General features: G+C 43.1%; 1 protein-coding gene and 2 long non-coding RNA genes across 4 annotated transcripts in view; all 3 read right to left on the bottom strand.

The window, feature by feature from the left end:
- The window catches only part of LRP5 (LDL receptor related protein 5), a 131,187-nt gene extending 114,917 nt beyond the window's left edge, over positions 1 to 16,270 (bottom strand). The window contains exon 1 of one of the 2 annotated variants that reach the window (XM_056492388.1): positions 16,059 to 16,270. In XM_056492388.1, coding sequence (XP_056348363.1) covers positions 16,059 to 16,158 — 100 coding nt within the window. In that variant the 5' untranslated portion in view covers positions 16,159 to 16,270. Of the gene's footprint in view, positions 1 to 15,747; positions 15,929 to 16,058 lie in introns of those variants that run through there. The other variant, XM_056492389.1, reaches the window with a different exon arrangement.
- On the bottom strand, positions 11,378 to 15,727 carry LOC130253651 (uncharacterized). The gene is made up of 2 exons (XR_008840594.1): positions 15,639 to 15,727; positions 11,378 to 12,073 (listed from the first exon to the last, which is right to left on the bottom strand). It is a non-coding gene; the product is annotated as an uncharacterized LOC130253651 (long non-coding RNA).
- Positions 16,271 to 17,175: 905 nt separating the features above from the next.
- Positions 17,176 to 24,346, bottom strand: LOC130254151 (uncharacterized). The gene is made up of 3 exons (XR_008840646.1): positions 24,197 to 24,346; positions 22,962 to 23,060; positions 17,176 to 17,316 (listed from the first exon to the last, which is right to left on the bottom strand). It is a non-coding gene; the product is annotated as an uncharacterized LOC130254151 (long non-coding RNA).
- Positions 24,347 to 25,395: the final 1,049 nt, after the last annotated feature.

The raw sequence follows: 25,395 nt of genomic DNA, 5'->3' as shown, positions 1-25,395 counted from the left end.
CAGCACTGCAATGCTCTGCCCAGCACTGAGCACACAGCTGGACTAAGGCTCAGAGCCATTTGTCCTCTGTCTGGTGAAAGCCTTTTAGCACAGCAAGCTTATTACAACCAGTTTTACACCTCTTCTCTTTCCAGCTGTTGCAGACTGTTTCAGAGTTAAAATGCCCTGGATCCCACCCTCCCAATTAAACATGTGCATATCCTTTTACTTACTAAAAACACCACAAAATGCAACTGTTAATACAAAAGGCTATGTATGACCCACAGCCTAAAATCATGTTTCCAGTCCAGAAATGTCAGACACTACCACTCTGCATTTTAACCTTTTATAACCAAGAATGTTAATAAACATGAAATACATGCAAGAAACGAGCATTTGCCTGTAAGTAACTCCCTCCAGGTATGAATGACAATTACTAAATACAAAACAAACATCTGCCCTCTCATAATACAATAGGGGCTTACAAACCAAATTTAACCCACAGATTTACATGTAAAGGGAAGGGCTTTTTTTTCCTACACACTGAAAATAGAAGATTTGCTTAAAAATATATTACGCCCCAAATGTAAGGCTTATGTGAATAGTTTCAAAAGCAAAGAGAAGATACCTTAAATTTATTTGTGAAATGCAAGAAAATTGAACATGTTGTCTGCATTCACCTAACCTTTGATGCACTGTCTGAAAGAGAAGACTGAACAGCCAGAGTATTGTTAAACTAGAGGGAAAACCTACCTTCTCTAAAAGCTAGATGTAAACTAGACCACAAAAGCATTCACTTTTTGTGAAAAACTGCCTTCTCCTCAAAAATACCAAAAAAGCACCTACCCACAAAACCAACAACAACAAAAAGACCCCAAGCCACACCAAACAAGCACTAACTTGAAGCATAGTTGACAAAAGCCCTCCACTTTTATACTAAACTTAGGTTGCTCCTGTAACTATATCATTTGTCAGAGTTAAGGCAACCATCACCTTGTCCTTACAGAAAAGAATGTAATATTGCAACAATAGCAGTACCAAGTGGAAACAGGAAAGTCCTTTATCAAGCTCATCTGGTAAAGAAATGAATTAAGATGCAAATTAAAATTAAAACTTTTTCTCCTTTAAAGAGGGGACCTAAATACCTTTGCAGCAAGGAGATTCAAAATCACCAAATTACTTCATAAAAGCCACCCAGGGGCCAGTAACTACAAGTCATTATCACCCATTTGCAGTAGTGCATCAAGAAGCTCTGAAACGAGAAGATGCTTTCTTTCCCCAATGTTACTATCAACAAATGAGAAACATCAGCTTTAAGTTTTACTTGGAGGAAGTTTGGGCATCTAAAACTTCTCAAGAATGTGTTCCACTGCTCGTAGCATTAAGTTGTTTCCTTTATAAAACCTCAGAATGCAGAGGACATTTTTATATAGATATACACACACACATATATATATGTGCTTAATGAGATAATAAGATTTGACATCAAATGATACCAAACATTTCTAAAGGCTACTTAAGCCAAAATTTTCAAACTAAAAACTTCAGCTCATGCATTAATTGTCCAAGGACACCACAACATCAAAGGAGAAAACATCTATCTACTCCAGAGAACAGTTAATCCATACAATTAACCCTCCTTCACATCACATCACACTGTAAATGCAAACACATGCTCCATTTCTGCATTGCTCAGAAGATTCTCCAACATGCTATTCCTGTCACTAATGAGGTGCAGCACAAACAATTAAAGACTTGCAAAAATGACACACAGAGATTCAATTTTTTTTTTTTAAATTTAAAAAAGAACCCCCAACACAGAGAACCACCACGTCACAGGCTGTGCAACATGTGAATTGCACAGGGACATGTGGCACCGTCCTTCCCTCAAAGCTGAATGTGTCAGACCCATCAAATCCTTGATCTTTCACTATCACAGTTTTATTAGACTAGAGGAAATTTGATTTAAGTCACATTTTAGGCTGTGTCAGTGATCACTCTTCCTCCTCTCTGATGCACGAATTTATTAATATGTTTGACAGAGGAGGGAGCGTGGCGACGGAAGAACAGAAGGAAGTTAAAACAATAAAATAATAATTAAGACAATGAGTAAGGATAAGACATCCCACAAAACAAAAAGTATAACTAAGCAGGTTACTTTCAGGCCTAGTTTACTACATGGCCACACATTTTTGTGCTGTCACTAGGAGCATGGAATTGAAGCAGAATGCTGCTTCAACTAAAACCACTGGACAAAACACTGCATTTGAAACACAGCCCTGCCCTAGTCTACACCAGGTGCTGCCAAAAGCTCCTTCTGGCTTAGTGTAACACCATTAGTTACAAAAAGTTCCCAATAGGCTCTAAAATATATCAAATTGGAAAATTCACTGAATGGCATCACATTGTTGCAACTTTATGTGCATGATCTGTGCCTATGTATTGTATTAGGGAAAAAAAACATCCACACAACTATTCTCCTGAATTTAGGAAGCAGTAAGGCAATGAGTTGTTAAGTTCTGTGTGAAATAAGACTCTGGGGAAGAATAAAAAAAATAACTAAAACCTAAAGAATAAACTGCAAATAAATCAAATTTCAGTGTTTTCTGGTAGTGCCAATCTTACAACTGCATAGAAAGATGTGCTTTGAGGCAGCTAATAGATAATTTTCAGGAAACCTTGTTTTTCTAACATGAACTTGCAGCTGTCAGAACTAGGAAGTTTTGTGCCATTTCAGACACTGGGAAGAATTTTGAAAGCACTACAGCTTTGCCAGTGCAACAGGTGGAGCATCCAGCAGAGTCTGACCATGCACTTGGCACATGCTCAGCCAAACGTGGGAGAAAGCATTCTGTGCCTGCCTGTCTGCTGGGCACTGATCTATCTGTCAGTGCTTTGGGATCATCCTCTTAGGATTAAGTAATATTTATGACAAGGCTTTGAATAAATTAGCATTCCATGTTCCAAAGTCTTTCTGAATAAAGATAATAAAGCACTGTCACTTCTGGCCACGTACACAACAGAGATCTCACAACTGACATCATACACATCAATAACTGCAAAAAAAATCCCAAAAAAAAATCCCAAAGAAAAAACCCAACCACACCAAAAAAAAATCCCCACATTGATTTTTCTTCCCAGTCATCTTACCTTCCTGGTGAAGGCCAAAGTTTTGGAATTGAATTTGAATAGCTTAAAAGCTAAACTTTCATTACAAGAAATGTTGCCAAGCACACTAAGCAAACACAAGTTACTCAAATACTCACAGTAATCTGTTCCCAGTGTCCTGCTGAAGTTTAAATACGAAAATAACCCTGTGAAGTCCATTCCCTTTTATAAACAGCCAACATTAGTTCAGACTTTATAATAACAAACTGGTGCTAAAATTTCTTTTTGCAGTTTTAAGTGTGTGCACATAATGTTTAAACATCCCCCACTGTGCTTGACTGCTCTATTCTTGCATACAAAACATTTCAATTTAAAAAGAAAAAGAATTATCAAAATTAGTTCCTGGAGAAAACCTGAGGTTTTTGTAGAATTTGGTGTACTGCTTCTGCCTCATAATAAAGTGGAAGACAAGTCACACAGGAGAAAGCACTGCATGCAGCTGTAATTCAGAGCACAGCAGCTGACAAGTTATATTTTTACCCCTGCAATCTTCCCACAATCTTCAGTTGATGCCCAAGGCTTGAGAAACCATGCAAAAGCTTTTCATTAGTAATGGAACATCATCCCTCAAGTGCTGTGAAGCTTTACTGACCCCACTGCTCAGTTCCTGCCAACACAGTGGTTTGCAACAGTGATGGAACTTGTGCATCAGCAAAGTGACACCTGGATTCCAACAGAGACCAAGGCTTTATTCATAAAGTTTAAATAAGTAAAAAAAAACAAAAACAAACAACAAAAAAAGCCACAAAAAACAATCCATACAACAAAAACCCAAACAAACTGCAGCTACAGTTTCAAAATAAGCAGGAAAGAATGTGTAAAGCAGCTTCCTCACAACTAATGGTCAGGGATTTAAACACCTGGAGAATTTAACAGCAATCAAAAAACAGAATAGCAGAATTTACAAGTAACAGAACTAATTCTACCCCACACTAGGTGTGTCCTGTCCTACACTGTGGCTTCCCAAGCAAATCAATATTGTTCCTGTTATCCATTCCAGCCCTCCCACCCACCTCTGCCTCACTGCCAAATGTGTCTGAAAGACTCTCTTGCCAAGTGACCCAAAGTGTTCCCACAAACTCTTGGAAGGCTTCTGCCCTCAGAAACAACCATTTGTGGACAAAAGGGTCCTGAGAGGCTATCAACAAGTGGATGGAAATGTGACATGTTATAAACAACCACGATAATGAAACAGTTTGCATCAAGATGTGACCAGCAGATGCTCAGATTCAGTAACTCGAGCCTACAGCTCACTCTCAATCCCCACAGTGTGAAATGAGTTCCAACACCAAGACAAATATAAGACCATAATAAAGTATTCCAGAACTAATCTTTGTGGGGAAACCATTCCAAAATACAGGCACCCCAGGGGAAGCAATTGTGGAATAGCTGTTAGATTTTGAATTCATGTTCAGCCTCAAACAATGCAAGTTTTGTTACCCTACAGAAGCCTCACAATCTGTACAAGGAAGGAGATTCTAACAGGCCCCAAAAAAAAAGTTCCTCAAAGTTGAGCACTTCAGTACATCTTCTTCAGAAAGAAAACTTTCTCCTATGGCCCTGCAACACTGACTGCACAGGATCCCAGGAGTCAGAAAAGCACAAAAGGCAGGACCCCAGAATCTTCACCTTTATCTACCAAGTGGTAGAAGGAGGCATTTTGCACTGCCAAGAAGCAAAGACTGCTTGGAGGACCAAGTCAGCTGTATCAAAAACTTACAGTACTCCACATCCTCCCTCATTGCACACAGACTTCCTCAGGAAAAAAAAAAAACAAAACACAACACAAAAAAAACCAAAACATCCAAAAAAAAAGAACAACCAAAAAACCCAACGAGGCAAGAGGCCAACACTCACAAAGATCCCATAGCCATTGTTCAGAGAAAACAAGCCACTTGCATCATTCCCCACATGCAATAAGCTCTGGGCTGGCTGTACTCTGCCTCTGAGGACCAGCACCAGATGTGCTCTATCTCCAGATGCCAGGAGTTCCACAGCCTGGGAATCAGCAACCAGCACTATTTTCCATGAACTAATTACTGTCACGATAGTGAAGGACTAGATGTGTCAAGGTGGTTGATACCCAAGGTAAATGAATCCTAGATCACTTACATCTTTTGCAGGTAACAATGGAAACCTTAATTTGGACTGTGCAAGCTGAGAGATAACATCACCAGAGGTCACAAGCAAAGTATTTCCATGTGCTCATCTTCTCCCCATTGTGCCCTAGACTGAATGAAAGCAGCAATCCTCAAACACACACTCAGCTGCAGCTTCTCCAGTTTTACCAATTCTGTCATGGGCAGGCAATGCTAGTGGAGCCACATGATAAAGGGACAGCAGGCAGCTTTTCCAAACTGCCAGAAATACAAGAGTGGTTTGGGGCTGGCTTTTTGTTTTGTTTAGGGCTTGGTTTTCTGCCTTTCACTCAATGATTCTGTCTCTTCATCCTACTTAAGGAAGTAACCTAACAAGTTCCCAAGAGCTCTCTTGACCACTGGGTAATAAAAATTACCCACCTACATACATTTCAGCCTTTAGCAACCTTGGTACTTCACACAGTCAGAGGAGGGGGGGAAACAATACAAAGGAAGCAGGTAAAAGTTTTAAAAACAATAAACAAAATCCTGCCTAAAAGAGTTTTCAAGTGAAGAAGAAATACTGCCAATATAGGAAAGTGATGCAGCATGCAGAAATTGCAAAGTAAAGACTGCAAAAGTTATGGAAAGTGGTTATGCAAGGTCAAATATTTAGGTACATAACATTGATCAGGTATACAATTTTGGTGAATAAAATACTCATTGCCCTGCCTTTTAAGGAATACCTTACCTATCATCCTGTTAATTTGAGGCTTCATTTCTCTCTAGTAGAACAACAGTCATTAAGAGAACAATGCAATGGAGCCAAACAAAGCAGGTTTGCTCCTAGATGGTTATTTTAAAACCATATGCACAGGAGAAGATGGCTCTGAGGTTCTTCTTGTGTAAAACACTCCAAGCTGCACTCAGAGACCATTTCTGTATCACTGTCACCTGTTCTAGACAAAATTCTGAGAGTTAACAGGCTTCAGGGCATGCTTTGGTAACTTCACCAAAACAAATCCAGGTGTACTGAATTCCAGTCCAGAAACTCTCCTCCTTAAAATTCTGTATCAACACCTAACATCAGGCATTCAAGTCTGCATAAAAAGTATGGCTGTGGTTTTCTGGCTTATGGAGCTTTTCTTCCAGAAACAGGAGGTTATTCAACAACACGGCCATTAGAATGAAAGTGGAAAAAACAGAGCAGGAGAAACTGGTTAACCAAGTGTGGAAGCATGTGAGAACATAGTCACTTGCTGTATACATGCTCACACACAGACATATGAGGAAAACCTCCCCACCACCACCCCATTCCCCCAAAAGTCTCACACCCTTCCCTGTGTAAATATTTCACCCTAAACTAGCCAGGACTTTGCAAGAGATTACTCCTGCCTAGGTCAGCAGTTTTTAAACTAGGAACAACTCTGTCTCTGCTCCAGGAAAACTGAATGGTTTGAAGTTATGAGAACCCTTAAGAATACAGTTACTCTATTCAAAAAGTCTGGAGGAATATTCCCCCACTCATCAGAGGATGTGTGGTTCCTTCTGTTAGTCATCACATCTGGCTTTTGCAATTGAAAAGTGCACATTTCTAACACACAGAACACCTCCTCCTCCTCCTGTGCACAGATTCCAGAGTCACAGCTGACATCCAGTCAGGGGATTTTGTGGCTCAGGATGGGATGGCTGATGAAGATAGGCCAGATGAGATGGAAATCCAAGTTCATACAGGCTTTAGGGGCAGGGAAAGGGTGCAAATGATTCCATTCCAATTTTCTGAGGCTCCACCATAATTTTGCCTGCATTAGCCACACCCTACCTACTCTGACTATGTAGCCTGCCTAAGTAAGTCCAGATGCACAATTGCTTCTGAGCATGCCCCTTCTATCACTGCACACCTGCAAACTGGAGATTTAGAACATAAGTAATAGTCTGCCACATTCAGACAGTAAAAAACACACTGTTAAAACTCAGGCCAAAATTCCCCCTAACTACATATTTCTTTTGAACATGCAGATAATGTATGGATTTTTTAAAATCATCCACAGCTGGGCAGACTAAGAGGGAAATGCCACCCGTGTGCATTTTCATCCTCTTAGCTCTCACTTGGGAACACAAATGACTCAGCAGTTTAATTTGGTTTTGTATCTTTTAGGACAGACACATCCAGGTAAGTCAGCAATACAGATTTCTGAGGTTAAAATAGTTTCCCTTTGGAAAAAAAGAAACATAGATGCTTAAACACCTCATACTTCAAGCTGCTAAATTTCAAGAAGGGGAAGCAATCAGGGGAAAAATCTAAAGCAAAAGTAAAACTATTTGCATCATTTAGATCATATTTTATGTCAAAATTAATTCCTATAGGGCAGGCAACTCTATTCTGAGCTTTTTCTAAAACCAGAAAGTTTTCAACAACTGAAAACAAAGCAAAAGGTGACAGAGAAAATAGGAAATTTGGAGGTCATGAGTAAACTTCCTTTAAGGGAAGAAGAATACATAAGTGACACTTTATTTGAAATAACTAGTTACACAAAGCCTCCAAAGCCTTTGGAACAATTTGCACAATGTAAGTAGGGACCAATATACATCTAGCACTGGGTAATTTATGATTCAGTGGCCAAAGGTGACACCTTCTATAAAACAAAGGATTAGGATTTTGGTTTTTCACTTCTGCTGCTTTGAGAAGTTCAAGAAACAGCATAGTGACTTTTGTATTAGCTTCAAGTGCTAAGAAAGAATACCAAGTATGTTATATAGACATTCCCTAGACTACAGAGAATAAATCTCATAACCTCCCATCCCTTTTCTTCCTTGAATCATTCACTGTCATCAGCAGAGACAGCTTGTTATCCAAGAGGCAAATTCTTGCTTTTTCTCTTCCTCTACAATGAAATGTGAAAGAGATGAAAAGATAGCTCTATTTCAGAATATGTATACTCTAGCATCAGCAAGACACTGGTCTGAGTGCCTGGGTCTGTATTGGGTTGGTGTGGCAATGTTTTGGTAATTGAAGGGGCTTCAGGGAGGTTTCTGTGAGAAGCTGCTGGAGGTTCCCCCCATGTCCCATAGAACCAATGCCAGGCAGCTCCAGCCTGGACCCACTGCTGGCCAAGGCTGGGCCCAAGGGTGATGGTGGGAGTGTCCCAGGGGAAATTAACAGGGGGGAAAAAAAGTTATTGTGTAGATAACAATATCTGGTGAACCGACTGCAGCCCCCTTTCCTTGTCCCCCTGCACTGCTGGTGGGGAGGAAGGAGAAAATCAAGAATAAAACTCAGTCAGGGAGGAAAGGAGGGGTGAAGGATAGGTATTTTTAAGATTTTGTTTTACTTCTCATTATCCTGCCCTGATCTGCTTGGTAATAAATTCAACTAATTTCCCCAAGCTCAGTTTGTTTAGCCCATAACAGTAATTGGTGAGTGATCTCTGCCTGTCTTTACTTCAACCCATGAGCCTTTCACTAAACTTTCTCTCCCTTGTCCAGTCAAAAGGGGAAGAATTAGAGCAGCTTTGGTGAGCACCTGGCATCCAGCCAAACCACCACAGAACTAAAAACAGAATTGTGAAGACAAATATGCAGCAGAAACATTTCCAAATGCCATGGATTTGTGATTGTCCTTCTAAAGCAATAATTTTTGCCCCAAAAAATCTTATTTCTGTATCTGCACAAAAACTTGGAGAAACTGTCCCTCACTACTTACTTGAAAACAACCCTTGAACAATAATAATTACAGTAAAGACATAAAGCCTTTCACATTGCCTTGAGTATCATGTATGCTCCACTTCTAGAACTAAAACTAGAGAAATCAGCTTAGAAGAGTTTTTAAAATTTGACACACTGAGATTTCAACACTCAACACCCTCTCCAAACAAAGTCTGGTTACACAGAAACATGCCACAGCTTTCACAACACCCTGGAAATGATGGGCTGAAGGAAAACAACATGACAAAGTGCCCAAGCACCCCACTGTGTGCAAGGAAGAGAAAAACCTCATAACAATAAGGCAGCTGCAGACCACTCACTCAATGTCACAAAAACACCCTTCAGTCTTACCTGAAGGAACAGATTTAAAGGATATGCTATTTAGGAAGTCTGAGAAACCAGAAAAAGAAATCCTAACCACAAAGAAATCAAGATTGTGAAAGTCCCTAGAGATGTGTCATGGTGGGAGCCCTGTGAAATCTTTACCTACCCCATGCACAGCCCAGCTGTTTGCTTCAGGAGCACATACTAAGCACAAACAGGGTATTTCTGAACATCACCATCACAGAAAGTCCACTAAAAAAGCATTTCATCTCTTACAGCAAGGCCAAAAGGAAGCAACTTGACCTTCTTGATAGCCATATTCTACAGCGTGATGTTGTGTGATAACAAAAAAAACACCCAACTAAAACCAAACCAACACAATTTAATTGCATTTCTTATGTTTTAAGAAATTTTTCCCCTTCTTAAGCCTAGCTTAATACAAGTTCAATCTTTCTTTTCTGTTATGAAGAACAGAAAATATTATGTGCAAAATCAATGAAAAATAGAGCAAGGAGTGGATAAAGCATCCATGAAACTGGAATCACAATTTCCACAGAAGGCATGCTGAAGTTATTGACAAGGATTTAAGTGTATTACTGCTGTTAGGGGTAACCTGTGCCTAATTCAAGCACTGGAGTACATGGCCTAAGCCACAAATATATACAGAATTCCACAGAAGTTCTCAAATGATGTATCAAAAACAGACAGATTATAGCAGCATTGTACATCTTCATCATCTGAGTCTTCTCCAATTTTCTATTCCTTTTCCTTTTGATTTAGTTAAAACCAGCACTGAATGGCAGAAAAGAAAAAAAATCACATTATAATAACAGTATTTGATTCCCAAATCCCAAAGCTAAGAAGTTCATTATGCAGGTTCATTCAATCCACTGCTACTCCTGCTACATCTGCCCAGAGGTGCAGAAACACAAAGCAGACATCTCTCACACTCCCTGGCCTTGCTTTACTCTTAAAAACACACACCAAAAAAAAAAAACAAACAAAGGGTCAAGCTTCAGCCTTTACTGACTACCCTCTCCTACCTCCAGTCTAATTCTTAAAGGCTGAGGATCAAGAATCCTCCCAGGGCTATTTTATCATCTTAGCAATCATGTGTAACAAGTCACTTCCAAAAACCTGTATTAAAAAATGTGCAATGCATCACATTTAATGCAACAACACAGTGAAATAAACTGAATATACAGTCATGGCATTTAAAGAAATGGCAAGAGAAAACCTTTAGAGTCACCACCACAAAATGAATTTCTGAGCCACATGAAGAGATGTCAAGATAAGTAACTCAGTCATTTATCTCCCTCTCAGACAAAACTCAAGCAAACAGGTGTCCTGTAAGGACAGAACTACCAAACTAAAAGCACTACACTTTCACAGAACACCATGTACCCTTTAACAAGAATTCATGAGAAAAAATGAAAATCAAGACCTTTGTGTAACCAAATAAAAACCAGAAATACAATTTCTATCTGTCTACTTTCCTCAAGAGTTACACGCTAACACTTGTAACTTCATTTTTCCAGTTGCATCACCTTTCACCACAGCTCAGGGACACCACACTTGATTTATTGAACAATTACCTGGTTTATGTCTATAGTCTCAACAGGAAGACCAGAGTTCAAAACTTCTGCCTGCCACAAAGACAACTTTTGTTTCTGTTTAAAGTAAGAGAACTTTAACTGGGGAAGCTCAATTTCCTTATGTATTATAGATAAATAATAGATGCCATCCTTGCAGAACATTCAGAATTAGCTAAAAAAAAAATACAGAATTTCAGAAAGTAAAAGTGCCAAACAGAACCCAACAATTTTTATATTATTAACCAGGCACATTTTTAAAAACACATGCCAGCATTTGAGCTTCTCAGACCACTGACAACCTCACCAAGAACTTTTTACTGCATCTGCTGTCAGTGCTGTTTATTGCAATAGCAAAAAGCCTTCACACTGTGAAATGAAGACAATTCTGTAGATGATTTACAGTCAAGAAATCTCTTTTCCCAGTAGGCTGTTTCCATTAAGTTAATCTAACACACCACAAATTATTTATTGGTTTGAAAGCAGTTTCAATTGCTTTAACACTGTTATCATCCAGAGCAAACACACCAATTTAAATCAAGCATGTGTCAATTTATTGGCATCCTTGCAAAAGTCGCCCACGGATTTAACATCAGTACAAAATGACACCTTACATCTGTCTGTGCTGGCAGGCAAAGCGTGAGTCAAGCAAGAATAAAAGAAAAAACAGCTAAATTAAAAATCTTGTTTATTACATAGACCCTCAGCACCCTTACCAGCCCATCACCCATTCCTTACACTCTTTGGAGCTTCTCAGCAGAATTTTGTGGCTTAACAGATATTTTCAATCCTTAGTAAACAGAAACCACAAAGATGAGACACTGCTAAGTTCCACATTCCAATTTTTCCAAGAGAGAAGAAACCAGAAGAATTGTTGGCCCATAAGCTCCTAACAAACAATTGTACTGAACAATACTTTGTGGGACATCGTTCCCATTTTCTTTCCTGCTCTCACCACAACTGTTTCATCACACAAAATCTCAAGAATTGCTAAAAATATCCCTTGACTCTATCACAAGCTTTTCCATAGCCTAACTTAACAGCAGTAGGACTCTCCAGAACTACTTTTTCCAGTTTAGAAGTTCCAGATGTGAGCTGTCAGGAGATGGCACATCATTGCCTTCTTCAGAAAGATCTCAGTGTCCAAACAGAACACAGGCTTGGCTAGCCAGCATCTTAATTATTTGCTCCTGTCCTAGGTGAACTTGCAGCATTCTTAGACATGTCCTGTCAGAAAGAATATGGAGAAAAGAACAATCACACTCCTTAAAATCTAAGGAAAATGCTGTTTTCCACAGTAGAGCTGCATTGTTGCTGGCCTGTGCCACCAACCTGGGGGGATAATTGTCCTGCTGTCATTCCTCCCCTGAGGAAGCTCAGGTTGGTACCTATATGAGTGCTCCACAGAGGTCTTCAGCAGAAAATAACATCCATTTGTTTCAGGTGTTCTCAATGCTGTGGGTTTCTTTTCAGTCACATCAACTCCCAAGAGAAATTCTGAATTTATAAAAGCCAAACATTTTGAATGTTTAATAGCCCTTGGGTAAAACACATAAGGAGGAAAAAAAAAAAAAAAAAAAAAAAAAAAAAAAGGAGGATTTCTTAGAAAGAAGGTATTTTAGGTAACTTTATTTCTCTTCATTCTACAAAGGAATTTAAACCTAATTATTTTCCTCAGTCTCAAGATGTCAGGATGTCAGGCTGCTTTCATACAATACAGTAAGTTCACAAGAAATACTGATCTGACATGAAACTAAACCTTGTCCTTATAGCTGTTGCTGAGCACCGCCAATTGAAATTCACCAACTGAAATTTATTTCTGTTTTGACAAAAAGAGATACAATTGCTTTGAAATGTACACTGGTTAATTTTTAACTAGAAGCAGAGTTGCAGTAGACACTCTTACATAGTATATCAGGTGTATCTATATTCCAGGAGAGGTTTTGTAACATTATTTCTTGTTACGCTGCCAAATCTTACCCTAACACTAAAGAATAACAAGTTCTCAGAAACAATCTCAGTTTGCTACGAAGTTACCTTGGCTTGCTTTATTCAAGAAACATGCAGGACTGAGAAAATTTACAGCTGGGACAAAACCCATAGCCTATTTTACTAACAACTACATTATAAACAACTAAAAAAAAAAAAATCTTAAGCTAAAGCAGCAAGAGGCAAGGGTGGATCTTACCCTGGGGTATCAATGAAATACATTCACGTTTTTCTAAGTACTGACTTTGTGTGTCATGCTGATCTACGTATTTCAGACATCTACAGTATGAGTGATTTTAAAGCATCTCTGTGTGCTTTAAAATAAATTTAAATAATTCAATCTAAAATGAAACAGTAACAAATTAGACAGTTAAACCCATTTAACTTTCCCTGGAGACAGAAGACTCAGTGCTTCAAAAGTATCAACTTGAACTCCAGAGTCAACCTGAACTTTCATTATTTCCTCACTATTTCAAGAGGATTTATGACCATAATTTGTGACAGACTCTCACATCATGCTAGTAGTAGTTACCAGGAAAATAGCCCCCTAAATCAATGACAGACTGACTGAAATGGCACTGAAATGCACTTGAGGACTCCTACACAGCACATTTCCCTGTCATAAAATTAGTAAGTGATTTTTCCTGCTACACTCTACATTTAACCACAGCAACAGGTTTCACTAGCTATAGGTTATCTCAGGAAAACAGTATGGACTAAAAGACATTTTAGGGTTGTGCTCAAAAGCATTTTTTATTTCGTGCTGAATCTCTAGTTTCAGAGATTTGTAACCATCACATTTCCCTGTGTTACACTTCTCTCTTCACCTTTCTGCATCCTGTGCTTGTTGGTATGAGGCAAATAGTTGTTACAGTAAAGAAAACTAAGATATAATCACAGAATTTTGGGAAACATTCAAGTGCATGACAAGACACAGTTAAGCAAGCATTTGCAAGTTTAAGTAAAAATAATTCTTGCTTGAGATACTTCTTAAGCAAGAATTATCTCAACTTACTCAAACATTTTAAGATCCCACTGAAATACCCACTGTGCAATAGTAAGAATCCAGAACTCACAGAATTTTCACAAAAATGAAAAAGCACTAAATACTTTGCATGAACAATTCCCCCCTCTTCCTAAGGAAGAACCAAGTTTTGTCTTTTCACAGTGAAATGAGTCAAGTACAAGCCATATCTTAAACAGGTTTATCATTATTTCAAGCCACAAAAATAAAACCACTCCTGACACCACCACATACAGAGCAAGAACTCAGCTCTTCAGCAAAATTATTTCACAGCCAAAGTATTCAAGATCTATTATAACATGTCAAACTTCAGTGAAGCTTTAGTGCTGCAGAAGCTCCAGCAGATCCCAAATCTTGCAGAGATGCATTTACATATTTGTAAGATAAGCACATCAAAATACTTTTAATAGCTAAAAGTCAGGCATCTCCTTACAGAGCAGGGATTCTCAGAAAGGGAATTAAATCCATGGACAGCCTCTCACAGTACATTCATGCTCCTTCTAAAAGGACAGATGAACTGTCCTTAAAAGTACTGTCCAGACCAACACAACAAAACCTTCCTGCTAAGTAGGCAGAACAAAGGCAATGTCATAAAGATCTATAGCTAAGATTCCTTCACTAATTATTAAAAATGGTACATTTGTAGCCAAGTTCTTCCATGCATGCTAAGGAAGGTGACTGCTCCTACCAAACATACACTATATCAAATGAATCACTCTCTCTCAAACTACGTGAAAGAAAACCAAACTCCAAGTTCAAAGTTACTCCTTAGTTTTATCATGAGCTCTTATTTTCCTAAAAATTCCAAATGTTACTCCTTTTGAAAAATATCGCTTTCTACTAGAGTCTGTTAAGTAAATGTAAAGGAATCCTTTAAAGAGCCTTCATACAAGAATCACAGAAGTCAGTTTCCACCCTCCACCCTCCCAAAAGCTACATTTACTTCATTCAGTCAAGCAGGAATGTGAACATCTTCACACAAACATAAGCGTTCAGAAAGGAACAAACCACATTTCAGATTTTCGGAAACATTTTTAGAAGATTGTAGCAGTGTGTGCAGAGAAGGTGAGCCCTGTGATACGAAGGGTATCTTTTTGATATAATCCAGATTGAATAAGCAATACTTAATACACACCCACACAGAGCTCCAACTAAAAATATAGAATGATGATGCCAGCAGAAAATGGTCGGTTCTCTTGCTCCAAATGACAGTTCTAATAATTACCGGAGGTTTGAAAAGGTGGGTGGCCTAATAAAAAGAGGCCCTGAGGTGATGTTCTGACAGCCTTGGCCACGCTGCCGAGTTTTCTAAACTACCCAGGAAATCGCAACAACCAGGCTTCGGCTTGCTCAAGCAGCGGGGTGATGTACTCGGGCAGACCACATGCAGCAGCAAAAAGCCAGAAGTCCTGCACATGCAGCCCGAGCTCCCCGTCCGGGGCCAGACAAAGTCGGCAGCGAAGAGAGAAACGGAGAGGACCGGACACCGGCCCGCTCCCCTCGGATGCTGCAGGCACGGCACTGCCTGCAGTTTACTGGCGATTTTAAGGGATCAGCACCCTCACTTAGAAACGGGACGGCCAAGGGAAAGCGGAGGGCAGGCTCCGTGCCCGGGCCGGCCACCCGGACCGCAGCTCCGGCATCGCCCGCGGGGCTGGGCCGGGCCGGACCCCCCGGTCCCGCATCGCAGCTGGGGCAGGGGGAAGCACAGGGCACGCACAAACCATCCTCCCCCCAGCCCCTCCCCGGCCCAGAGTCTGAGCGACACCCGACACCGACCCCTCCAAACTCCACAGAAATCCCTGCCCGGACCGCGGAAGGACGAGAGCGGGGGGGGCGAGGGGGGTGAGCGACTTTTGTCTCTCTTTCCGCAGCTGTGCGCGTTCACCTGAGCCACCCCGAGGGAAAACCGCCTCGTCCCCCCTGCGGGATGCGTCCCGAGGGAGCAGCGAGGAGAGGCCTCCTTCTCCTGCGCACCCTTTTGGCAGGAAGAGGGGCGAAGAGCAGTGTTTGGGGGAGCGGGCAGCCCGCCTGCCCCGGCCCGTCCGCCCATGTGCGCTGCGCTCCCTGCGCGCAGCCGGGCCCCGTCCCGCCCTCCCGCCGCAGCGCGGGGGAAACTTTGCCCAAGTCCGACAACAAAAGGGACAGCGGCGCTCGCCTCCCCGCCGGCCCGGGCCCCGCGGCGCCCCTCGAGCTTACCCCCGGCCGGGCCCGGCTCGCAGCGCAGCACGGAGGCGGCGAGGAGCCGCAGCAGCAGCAGCAGCGGGAGCGGGAGCGGCGGGGCGGCCGCCGCCTCCATGTTGTGCCGCCGCAGCAGCTGCCGAGCGCACGGAGCGGCTCAGGCGGGCTCCATGCTCGGGGCGCTGCGCTCGCCCAGCACGGACGGAGGGAGGCGGGGAAGGGGGGAGGCGCTGCAGCCGACCCTCCTCCTCCTCCTCCTCCTCAGCCTCACGCCGCCAGGGAGGGGGCTGGGGTGGAGGATCCCGGCTCGCACCGCATCCCGGGAGCGGGCGGGGGCGCGCCGTCCCACGCGTGGGAACACCTGGCCGTGCGGGCAGGAGGTGGGGCTGCGGGGCTGCTTTATCTTGTTAACTCCTTCCTGCTGCAGCGAGGGCTCCACAACCAGCCGGGAAGGCTGCGGAAGATGGCTCGCTGGTGGATTTGGAAGTTAACAGCGGGGACGCCCGGCCCTTTTTCTCTCTCCGGGAAAAAGCGTGGTTGTTTTCTTCCCGAATGGCGGTTCATTCTTGCCTTCCTCCTCCCACCAAAACAAACATTTTATTAAGTCACTCTTCTACAAAATATTTTTCAAAGAGAAATGCATTCAGCAGCAGTCTTTTGTTGACTTTCCCCCGTCCCTGCTAAGCATGCCACCTGCTCCGATAAACACGGTGGCACCAGGAAAGAGGCAGAAAGTGCCCTGTGACATGTGGCTTGCGTGCCGCCGGGGTTAGTACGGAGAGAGGGCTGAGCAGCGCCCGGCTCACACTGAAACATCCCGCACCTTTCACGGGCCGGACGCCGCCCCCGCCTCCCTCACCGCCATAAAACCAAGCGGCATAAGTCAAGAATTTTCACTTGAGTGTCCATTTTTGGGCATCAGAGTCCTTGTGACTGATTTGACAATAAGAGAAAGGATTGCAAGATGGCCTTGTATAGAGGTGGAAATCACACAGGTCTGCCTGGCCTCCCCTTTCGTGCAAGTCTCAGAGCAGGAGCCATAAATCACAAGCAAGCACTTAGCAAATGGATGTTACATTTTAATAGTTTCATTACATTTCAGAGATGAGGGACTTCCAGATTGCCACGTGCTAATTTATCTGCCTTGCTGTGGGTGCTAAAGCAGCAGCTGAGATTTCTCCTCGGTGTCCCATGGACCCCTGCCCAACTCAAATAACAGGATCAAATATCCAAGAATTGTTTTAGGTCCTCTTGGTTACTTCATTGCAGACATCCACTGCGAGGGAAAAGGCTGAGTGCTTTGATTTTGCTTGTTTGTAAAGTCAGCGATATTCAACTTAACTCAGAAAGAAGTTTAAAAATTCAAGGGATTACAAAAGGCTTATAGTGCTGACATTAAAGATCACTTATAAAGGGGAAAGGAAATGTTTTTTTCTGTCCTGCTTCTGGTTTAACATATAGAGAATAAATGTATTTTAAAGAGGGCTCGTTTTGATGGCATCTAAAACCTAGAAAAATCTCAACTTCCTTGAAGGCAGGAAAAGCAGAAGTTAGTCTTTGGTGATAGATCTGTAATAAACTGGAACCCAAATCTAGGCTGCTGTAAATCATTAATGGAAAAACTTCGTGTGAACATCAACTGAATGAGGGTTTTGTTTTTCATCTGCTTAAAGAAATTGCCCAACACCAGACAAATAACTGGAAGAAAGATTTCTTTGTTGAAGACAGTGATTGGACTTTACTTTTGATGGGTCTGACCTCCTGCATGATGGAAATTACCCAGCAGCCCTGGCATGACAGTAAGTGGGGTTAATTGAAGTTAGAGGCAGAGAAAGGGCACATGAAGCAGTTGTACTTGCAGCAGGCAGTGGGGAACATATCCCATCCCAAACCCTGATCAGCTTGGGGCCCATATACAAAACCGGTCTGTGTGCCTGCAGGGAGAGCCAGGCTGTCCTGTGGTGGCCTCAATGGCACCAGGGCACTTGGGTCCCCTGCCCTTCCTGCCCCTGGCCCTAACAGGATCAGGGATCAGCTGCTGAGATGACCCATCCATCTCTCTAATGCCAGGACCAAGCCATGAGGAGGGGGTGACTCTGCCCAAAGGCTGCTGGAGGGCAGCAGCAACTTCTCTTTCAGCTTGCAGCTGCTCCCAGCAATTGTTTACTCAGGTCCCAAAGTCCCATACTAGGATGCAATAGGCCTGCTGCTATCCCTGCTCCATCCAAGAGTTGATTATGCCCCTATCTGACCCTGTCAAACTGCATGGTCAAGTTAGGAATGGCAGCAGTTTATACCAAAAGGGAGAGATAGCAGCGTGTGAGCAATTAGCAGATTGAGTAATAGACTGACTCACAGTCTAAAACAAAATGAGGAGAGAGATCAGGCCATGGAGGCAGGCAACTAGGGAAGAGAATCTTACCAGAACACATCTCTGGGCTTTGATCATAACACATCTGCTAAAAAAAACATTTAAAACATTCATCTAAGGAAATGGCAAATGCAGTAGCAGCCAGGAACAGAGTCTTTCTCCAACCCAGAAGATGCCATCTTAAATTTAGATAATATGTTGTAAGGGGAATTTGGAGGACATTAAAGTTGTGCCAATCTGAAGTCATGAGCTGCGCAAGCTGCCTTTCATATATTTTCCAACCCTGCAAAAACTCCTCCAGCAAAACCAGGAGAGGCAAAGCTGTGACATTCCTAAAATGTCCAATGTACATATTTTTGCCAGAAAGTAAAAAACAATGTAAAAATAAACAAACAAAAAACACTTGTCAGGATAGCACAAGCATAGTTCTATGCTTCATTTTAACTGAAGAAAGAGGGATCTCTTTTCATACTGCTGCATCTTACAGTCCAAGAATGCAAAAACAAAAAAGCCAATGCCCCATTTCATTTAATGTTTCTTGTGTGATTCTGGGCAAGTCACAATCTAACATTTCCTCAGTTTCTCTTCCTACAATAAAAGGAGCAAAGGGAATAATTTTCCTGACTTTCATAACTTCTGTTTATATTTTGACAGAAAATGCAGCAAGTTTGGAGCCTGATAGTAGAAAGCAGGAAAGGGAGGAAATGCAGACTGGGAGCCCAGCCCTCCCCTGCCAAGGTGTAAAAGCAGGTCAGTTCCTGCATTCTTCCATTGCCATCCCTGATGGGGAAAGGGAGGACACACAGAGCTAAAGGAGGGAAAACAGAGCTGTGTCTGAGCACTGGGATAATGTAGCCATCCTGCCACAGCTGGGAAACTTGGTTTGACTGAAATGCTCCAGATGTTTCTGCATGTTTACTCCTCCTGGATTTCTCCTTCCTACCCAGTTTACAGTATCCTTCACTCCCAGCTGCCAGAGCTGTCTGAGCTCCTGTGGAGCTAACATTTAATGACAACTGCAGAAAGCCCTAAAGTGAATCTACTGTTTTACAACTGACACCCAGGTCTATTTCATGGTGAATATCAGTACCAAGACACACATCTTTATTCCTCTGGGGCAGTGCAATTTAGTCAAGATGAAATCACTAGACCCAGACAGACTGAGGCTGCTCTTTGGTGCTTTGCAAAAGAAAGGTAAAGTGATCAGTAAGAAACAAAGACAACGTCAAAACATTTTTGTTCTTTACTTCTGAGACCATATGACAAAATAATTTTCCTCCACCACATCTCAAATACACTTCTTCACCCTTTCACTCCCAGCTTCCAGCTAAAAAGCAGTCTCCATATGCATAGGGACCTCTACTCTCTATCACCCTGATTCAGAAGAGAAAATGTTTACATGTAATCTAGAACAAGTCAGAAATTATAGCAGAAGGTATTATCTGGATACAAGTTCCCTCATCTCCTCAAAAAAACAGACACACTGAGAAAAACATATCTATGCATACAGCTGTAGTTAAGATGACTCCTCCTGAGCAGAAATCTGAGGTAGTCTTGGTAAGGGGTGGGTTTGGTTCTGAGGCTGCGTGGGGCATTTAGGTGTTGCTTTGGAAAAGGTGGGGTTCTAGGTGCCAATTAATAAACCTAAAAAACTGCACAGCCACTCATTAAGCTGCCTGAAAGGGTGGGGAAGTGTCACCATCACCACCTTCTTATCCATAAAGAAAATGACAGTAAGAAAAATAATACCTTTGTTTGTCTCATGCAGTTTCCCTGGCATTGCATAAGGAAAATAGCCTAATTTTTTCAAACTAATTATTCCCTGAAATATTTCAGCAACCCAGCTTTGTGTGACAGTTTTCTTCCCCTTTCTTCTGCTCCTTCCCCAGCTCTGACATGAACTAGCAGATAAACCACCACAGTGTGCCATGCAGACACAGATTAAAATCAATGCTCTTTCAGCCTGTGTGCTGTAAGGCCCTTTTAAGGCAGTCCTAAAAGAAACTATGGAAAGGAAGTCAAACTTCAGTGCATTTAAAATCTCCTTACAGAACTTTTTATGCTTATTGGGAAATCTTTCAGATTAAAGAAGCTTGAAAATCTTAGGATGTGCAGTGAAATGTTAAAGTTAAATATCAAAGAAAACTACACTTTTCAGGCAGCCATGTGAAAGAGCACAGGTGCATTTTAGGTGTAACTGGAGATCATTAGGTACATGATTATCTTACATTATAGTTCATGGAAGCTGGAGAACTTTCCTGCACAGAGAGGGCTCCAGTGCCACACCTGAATTGCAGCCCCAGTGTTTCCAGTGTGGTGCCCCCAGTAAGGTCAGTTATGGAGTCACAAACAGAACTGGGAGATCAACCAAAAAAAAAGTTTTTTTTAAAATGGTTATGGCATGTTTTAAGGGAAGACAGTGCTGCCAGTAACCTAAGTGGGGCCACAGAAAGAACAAGACAGAGAATGGCAATCTCCCAGCACTTGCCAGTGCTTGAGATTTTCTGCTATACCCAGGGCTCATCTGCCAGCAGTTTCTGCTCCAAGAGGGATAAATGGGACACACATGCCAGTACCTCAAATACAGGGAAATCAGGAGACACTGCAAGCCAAGGGAGCAGAGTGCTACAGGACAGAGACTTCCTGGCAGAAATGTGTTTAAAGAGAGAGATGGCTCACATAGGTTTGCAAGAGGAAAACTAATATTGAAAAAAAAAGTCTGACAAATGCCCCTCTGCTATCAGATTTAAAAAACATTAAAGTGAGAGAGAGGGAAAAGAGCCTGTTCCCAAAGCCTCATGCTGGCTAGCAACGTCAGGAACAGAGGAGCTGACACTGCCTGAGAAACATGTCACCATAAAAAGTTCTGAAAACATAAAAATAGTTCAGTGGGTTTTTTCAGTGGTGATTCTTGGACTCTGAATGCTTTTCTGGTTACAACTACACTCCCTGCTACAGCTACCAGAGCAGCAGTCACTGCATTTTCCTTCACTGTATGAGCTAAAGTTTTTCTTTAAAACCTCCATGACAGCAACATTTGCAAAGCTGCCTGCAGAATTAACTATATGTCATCGAAGTTCTGTATTAAAAAGAGGAAATCTTGTGAAGGGCCATGGAAATTGATTTGCAGAGGAGAGAGATTACCATCTTCAGTACCTCAAAGTAGGAGTCCTCTTCTTTGCCCTGTAAAGGCAAAGTTATGAAGGACCATCTTTTACTACAAATAACACTGGTATTTCTGTAGCAAAAGCACTAGAAAAAATTAAAGAAGTCATCACAGAGATAAATACTGAAGAAACACTAAAAAAAAACCCTATATGAAGCATAGAATTGTTTGGGTTGGAAGGGATCTCTTAAAAATTATCTAGTCCAATACCCCTGCAATAACCTGGGATACCTTCAACTAAACCAGGCTGCTCAGAGCCTTATCCAACCTGACCTGGAATGTTTCCAGGGATTTGGCATCTACCAGCTCTCTAGGTAACCTGTTCCAATGTTTTATTACTTTCAATATAAAACATTTCTTTCTTATATTGTGGTGGTTTAACACCAGCCTGCAACTAGTATCATACAGCTGCTCACTCATTCCCTCCCACCACCCTGTGGGGAGGAGAATCAGAACCAAAACTCATGGACTGAGATAAGGACAGTTTAATAATTGAATTAAAACTAAACATAATAGTAATAACAATTATAATAACAGTAACAGCACTAATATTAGCAGTGAAAAGGAGAGAGAGGAGTAAACCCCAAGGAACACAGGTGATGCTCAATGCCACTGCTCACCACCTGCTGACCAATGCCCAGCCCATCCTCCAGCAGTGATTGGTGGCTCCAGGCCAGCTCCTCCCAGTTTCTATACTGAGCCTGACACTTTAAGATATGAAACATCCCTTTTGGCCACTTTGGATCAGCTCTCCTGGCCATGCTCCTCCCCTACTTGTGCACCTCCTCACTGGCAGAGCATAGGAAACCAGCAAGTCCTTGATTTAGGGTCACACTATTTAGCAATAACTAAAATCTCAGTGGTATCACATGTTGTCATAATACATCCAAAACACAGCACTGTACCAGCTACTAGGAGGAAAATGAACTCTATGCCAACTGAAACAAGGACACTTATATCTAATCAGAATCTATCCTCTGTTAGTTTAAAACCACTACCACTTGTCCTATTGCAACAGGCCCTGCTAAACAGTTGGGCCCCATCTCTCTTAGAAGAACCCTTTATTACTTAACAGCTGCAACAAGGTCTCCCCAGTCTTTTCTTCTCCAAGTTGAACAACTCCAGTTGGGAGTAATGGAAAATTGATGTAATTTAGGGTAACATTTACATGCCCCTCCATTGCTCCAAACATATCTGCATTTCACAAGTGTCTGTGTACTGAGGAGACCAACAAGATATTTTCCTGAAGGAAGAATAAATGCAATTTGTATTCATACAACTGCCAGGTTCTGCCTCACTTTACACTCCAGCCAGCTGTGGTTGATACACTCATGTAAAATAGCAGTGCATGACACCAGTACATGACTGTCATATGCATTCTTACCTTCAGTGCCAAAGCTCACTTCCACCATTAAAAGCATCAATCAAATAGGTCTGGAAGATGTAGAAGGAGTATCAGAACAACCTGGTGGTGATGTGCTCCCTGAAATAGATTACTGACAAGGTCACAGACTGAGGTACATTTTTTGACATTTACAGCATTAGAAGTTCTTTTTACTTTTGAAAGCTGCTCCTTTACTTTTTGAAACAAAATAACTGTTGTAGAGTGGGGTAAAGCCATGCTCAACTAGTTACCATCTGACTAATTTTTGTGGGTGGTTAAGATGCCAGGCAAGACTTGCTCTGTCCCAGCAAGATGGAAATCTTTCCAATGTATGCAGTGGGAAAGACCCTTACGATATGGCTCAGTGCCACAACAGTTTAGATACTAAAATGGTGGATGTTGAAACCAATCCTGAATGCAGTTCAGTTCAGTTCAATTCTACCTGCTATCTGCTCACTGACAGTGCTGGGAGCAGCTCTTTCTGGATTACACTGCATGCTCCTGGTGGCTGCCAAACAAAGTATAAGTTAAGGGAGGAAAAAAAAGTGAAAAGTGACCTGTGTGGGAAAGTTGCAGATTAATGTAACCTGGGGGAAAAAATCCCTGATAAAATTTCGTTCAAGATTTATTTGTTTCTAGATGTCAATACATATGAAAATTAATTGCATTTAACATTCTCTTGAACAGAACCTGGTCTGCACTTTGTAACAAATAAAAGTATATAGAATCATAGAATGATGTAGGTTGGAAGGGACCTTAAAGAAGAGTTAGTACCAATCCCCCTGCCATGGGCAAGGACACCTTCCATCAGACCAGGTTGCTCAGAGCCCTGCCCAGCCTGGACTTGAAACTGGCAGGGATGGGGCATCCACAGCTTCTCTGGGCAACCTGTTCCAGTGCCTCACCACCCACACAGTGAATTTTTTTTCCTAGTATTAAACTAAACTTAATCTTTTAATATGGAGGCATTCCTCCTTGTCCCATCACTACATGCTGTCATGTCCCTCTCTATCTTTCCTGTAGGCTCCCCTCAGGTATTGGATGGCCAGAATGAGGTCACTCCAGAGCCTTCTCCAGGCTGAAAAACCCCAATTCTCTCATCCTTTCCTCATAGGAGAGGTGCTCCATCACTCTGACCAACTCGGCCACCCTGCTCTGGGCTGGCTCCAGCAGGCTGATGTCCTGTCTGCCCTGGGGACCCCAGAGCTGGACACGGCACTGCAGTGGGGTCTCACCATAGCAGAGGAGCAGAATCCCCTCTCTCGCCCATCCTGCTTTGGATGCAGCCCAGGGCACCTTCGGCTTTCTGGGCTGCGAGCGCACATCGCCTATCCGAGTTTGCTGTGTGCCAGATCAGAATGCTCCAACTCTGCCGGTCGGCCGAATGAAGTTCTGTCCGCGGGCGTGGCGCTGCGTGACGGGCTGCTGAAGGGCGGCACGGAGCCGGGGAACCTGCAGATGGCAGCCTTGGGGAGCGGCGCTCCGGGAACCGCAGCTTTGGGAACCGCAGCCCCGCAGCTTTGGGGAGCGGCGCTCCGGGAACCGCAGCCCCGCAGCTTTGGGATGCAGCGCTCCCGGAACCGCAGCCCCGCAGCTTCGGGGAGCGGCGCTCCCGGAACCGCAGCCCCGCAGCTTTGGGATGCAGCGCTACGGGAACCGCAGCCCCGAAGCTTTGGGATGCAGCGCTCCGGGAACCGCAGCCCCGCAGCTTTGGGATGCAGCGCTCCCGGAACCGCAGCCCCGCAGCTTTGGGATGCAGCGCTCCCGGAACCGCAGCCCCGCAGCTTTGGGATGCGGCTCTCCGGGAACCGCAGCCCCGCAGCTTTGGGATGCGGCGCTCCCGGAACCGCAGCCCCGCAGCTTTGGGATGCGGCGCTCCGGGAACCGCAGCCCCGAAGCTTTGGGATGCAGCGCTCCGGGAACCGCAGCCCCGAAGCTTTGGGATGCGGCGCTCCCGGAACCGCAGCCCCGCAGCTTTGGGATGCGGCGCTCCCGGAACCGCAGCCCCGCAGCTTTGGGATGCGGCGCTCCGGGAACCGCAGCCCCGAAGCTTTGGGATGCAGCGCTCCGGGAACCGCAGCCCCGAAGCTTTGGGATGCGGCGCTCCCGGAACCGCAGCCCCGCAGCTTTGGGATGCGGCGCTCCTGGAACCGCAGCCCCGCAGCTTCGGGGAGCGGCGCTCCTGGAACCGCAGCTTTGGGGAGCCGCGCTGGCACCTGCGGTTGCATAGGGACTGCTTGTGACGCTTCTCGTTGTGCAGCACCGGTGGGGTTTTCATCATTAATTTGCTTTTTAAGGTGTTGGTTTACGTTTTGGGTTTTTTTAAATTTTTAAATAATTAGTTTTTCATCTCTCATCCCTGTTGCACAAAGCACATTGAACCAAATCAGAGCTGTGTCAGCAGCCCGAGGGAACTCCGGAGAGTGATAAGGAA

This window comes from Oenanthe melanoleuca, chromosome 5, assembly GCF_029582105.1.
Source record: "Oenanthe melanoleuca isolate GR-GAL-2019-014 chromosome 5, OMel1.0, whole genome shotgun sequence".
NCBI lineage: Eukaryota > Metazoa > Chordata > Aves > Passeriformes > Muscicapidae > Oenanthe > Oenanthe melanoleuca.
This window is presented reverse-complemented; position numbering and strand designations above follow the sequence as displayed.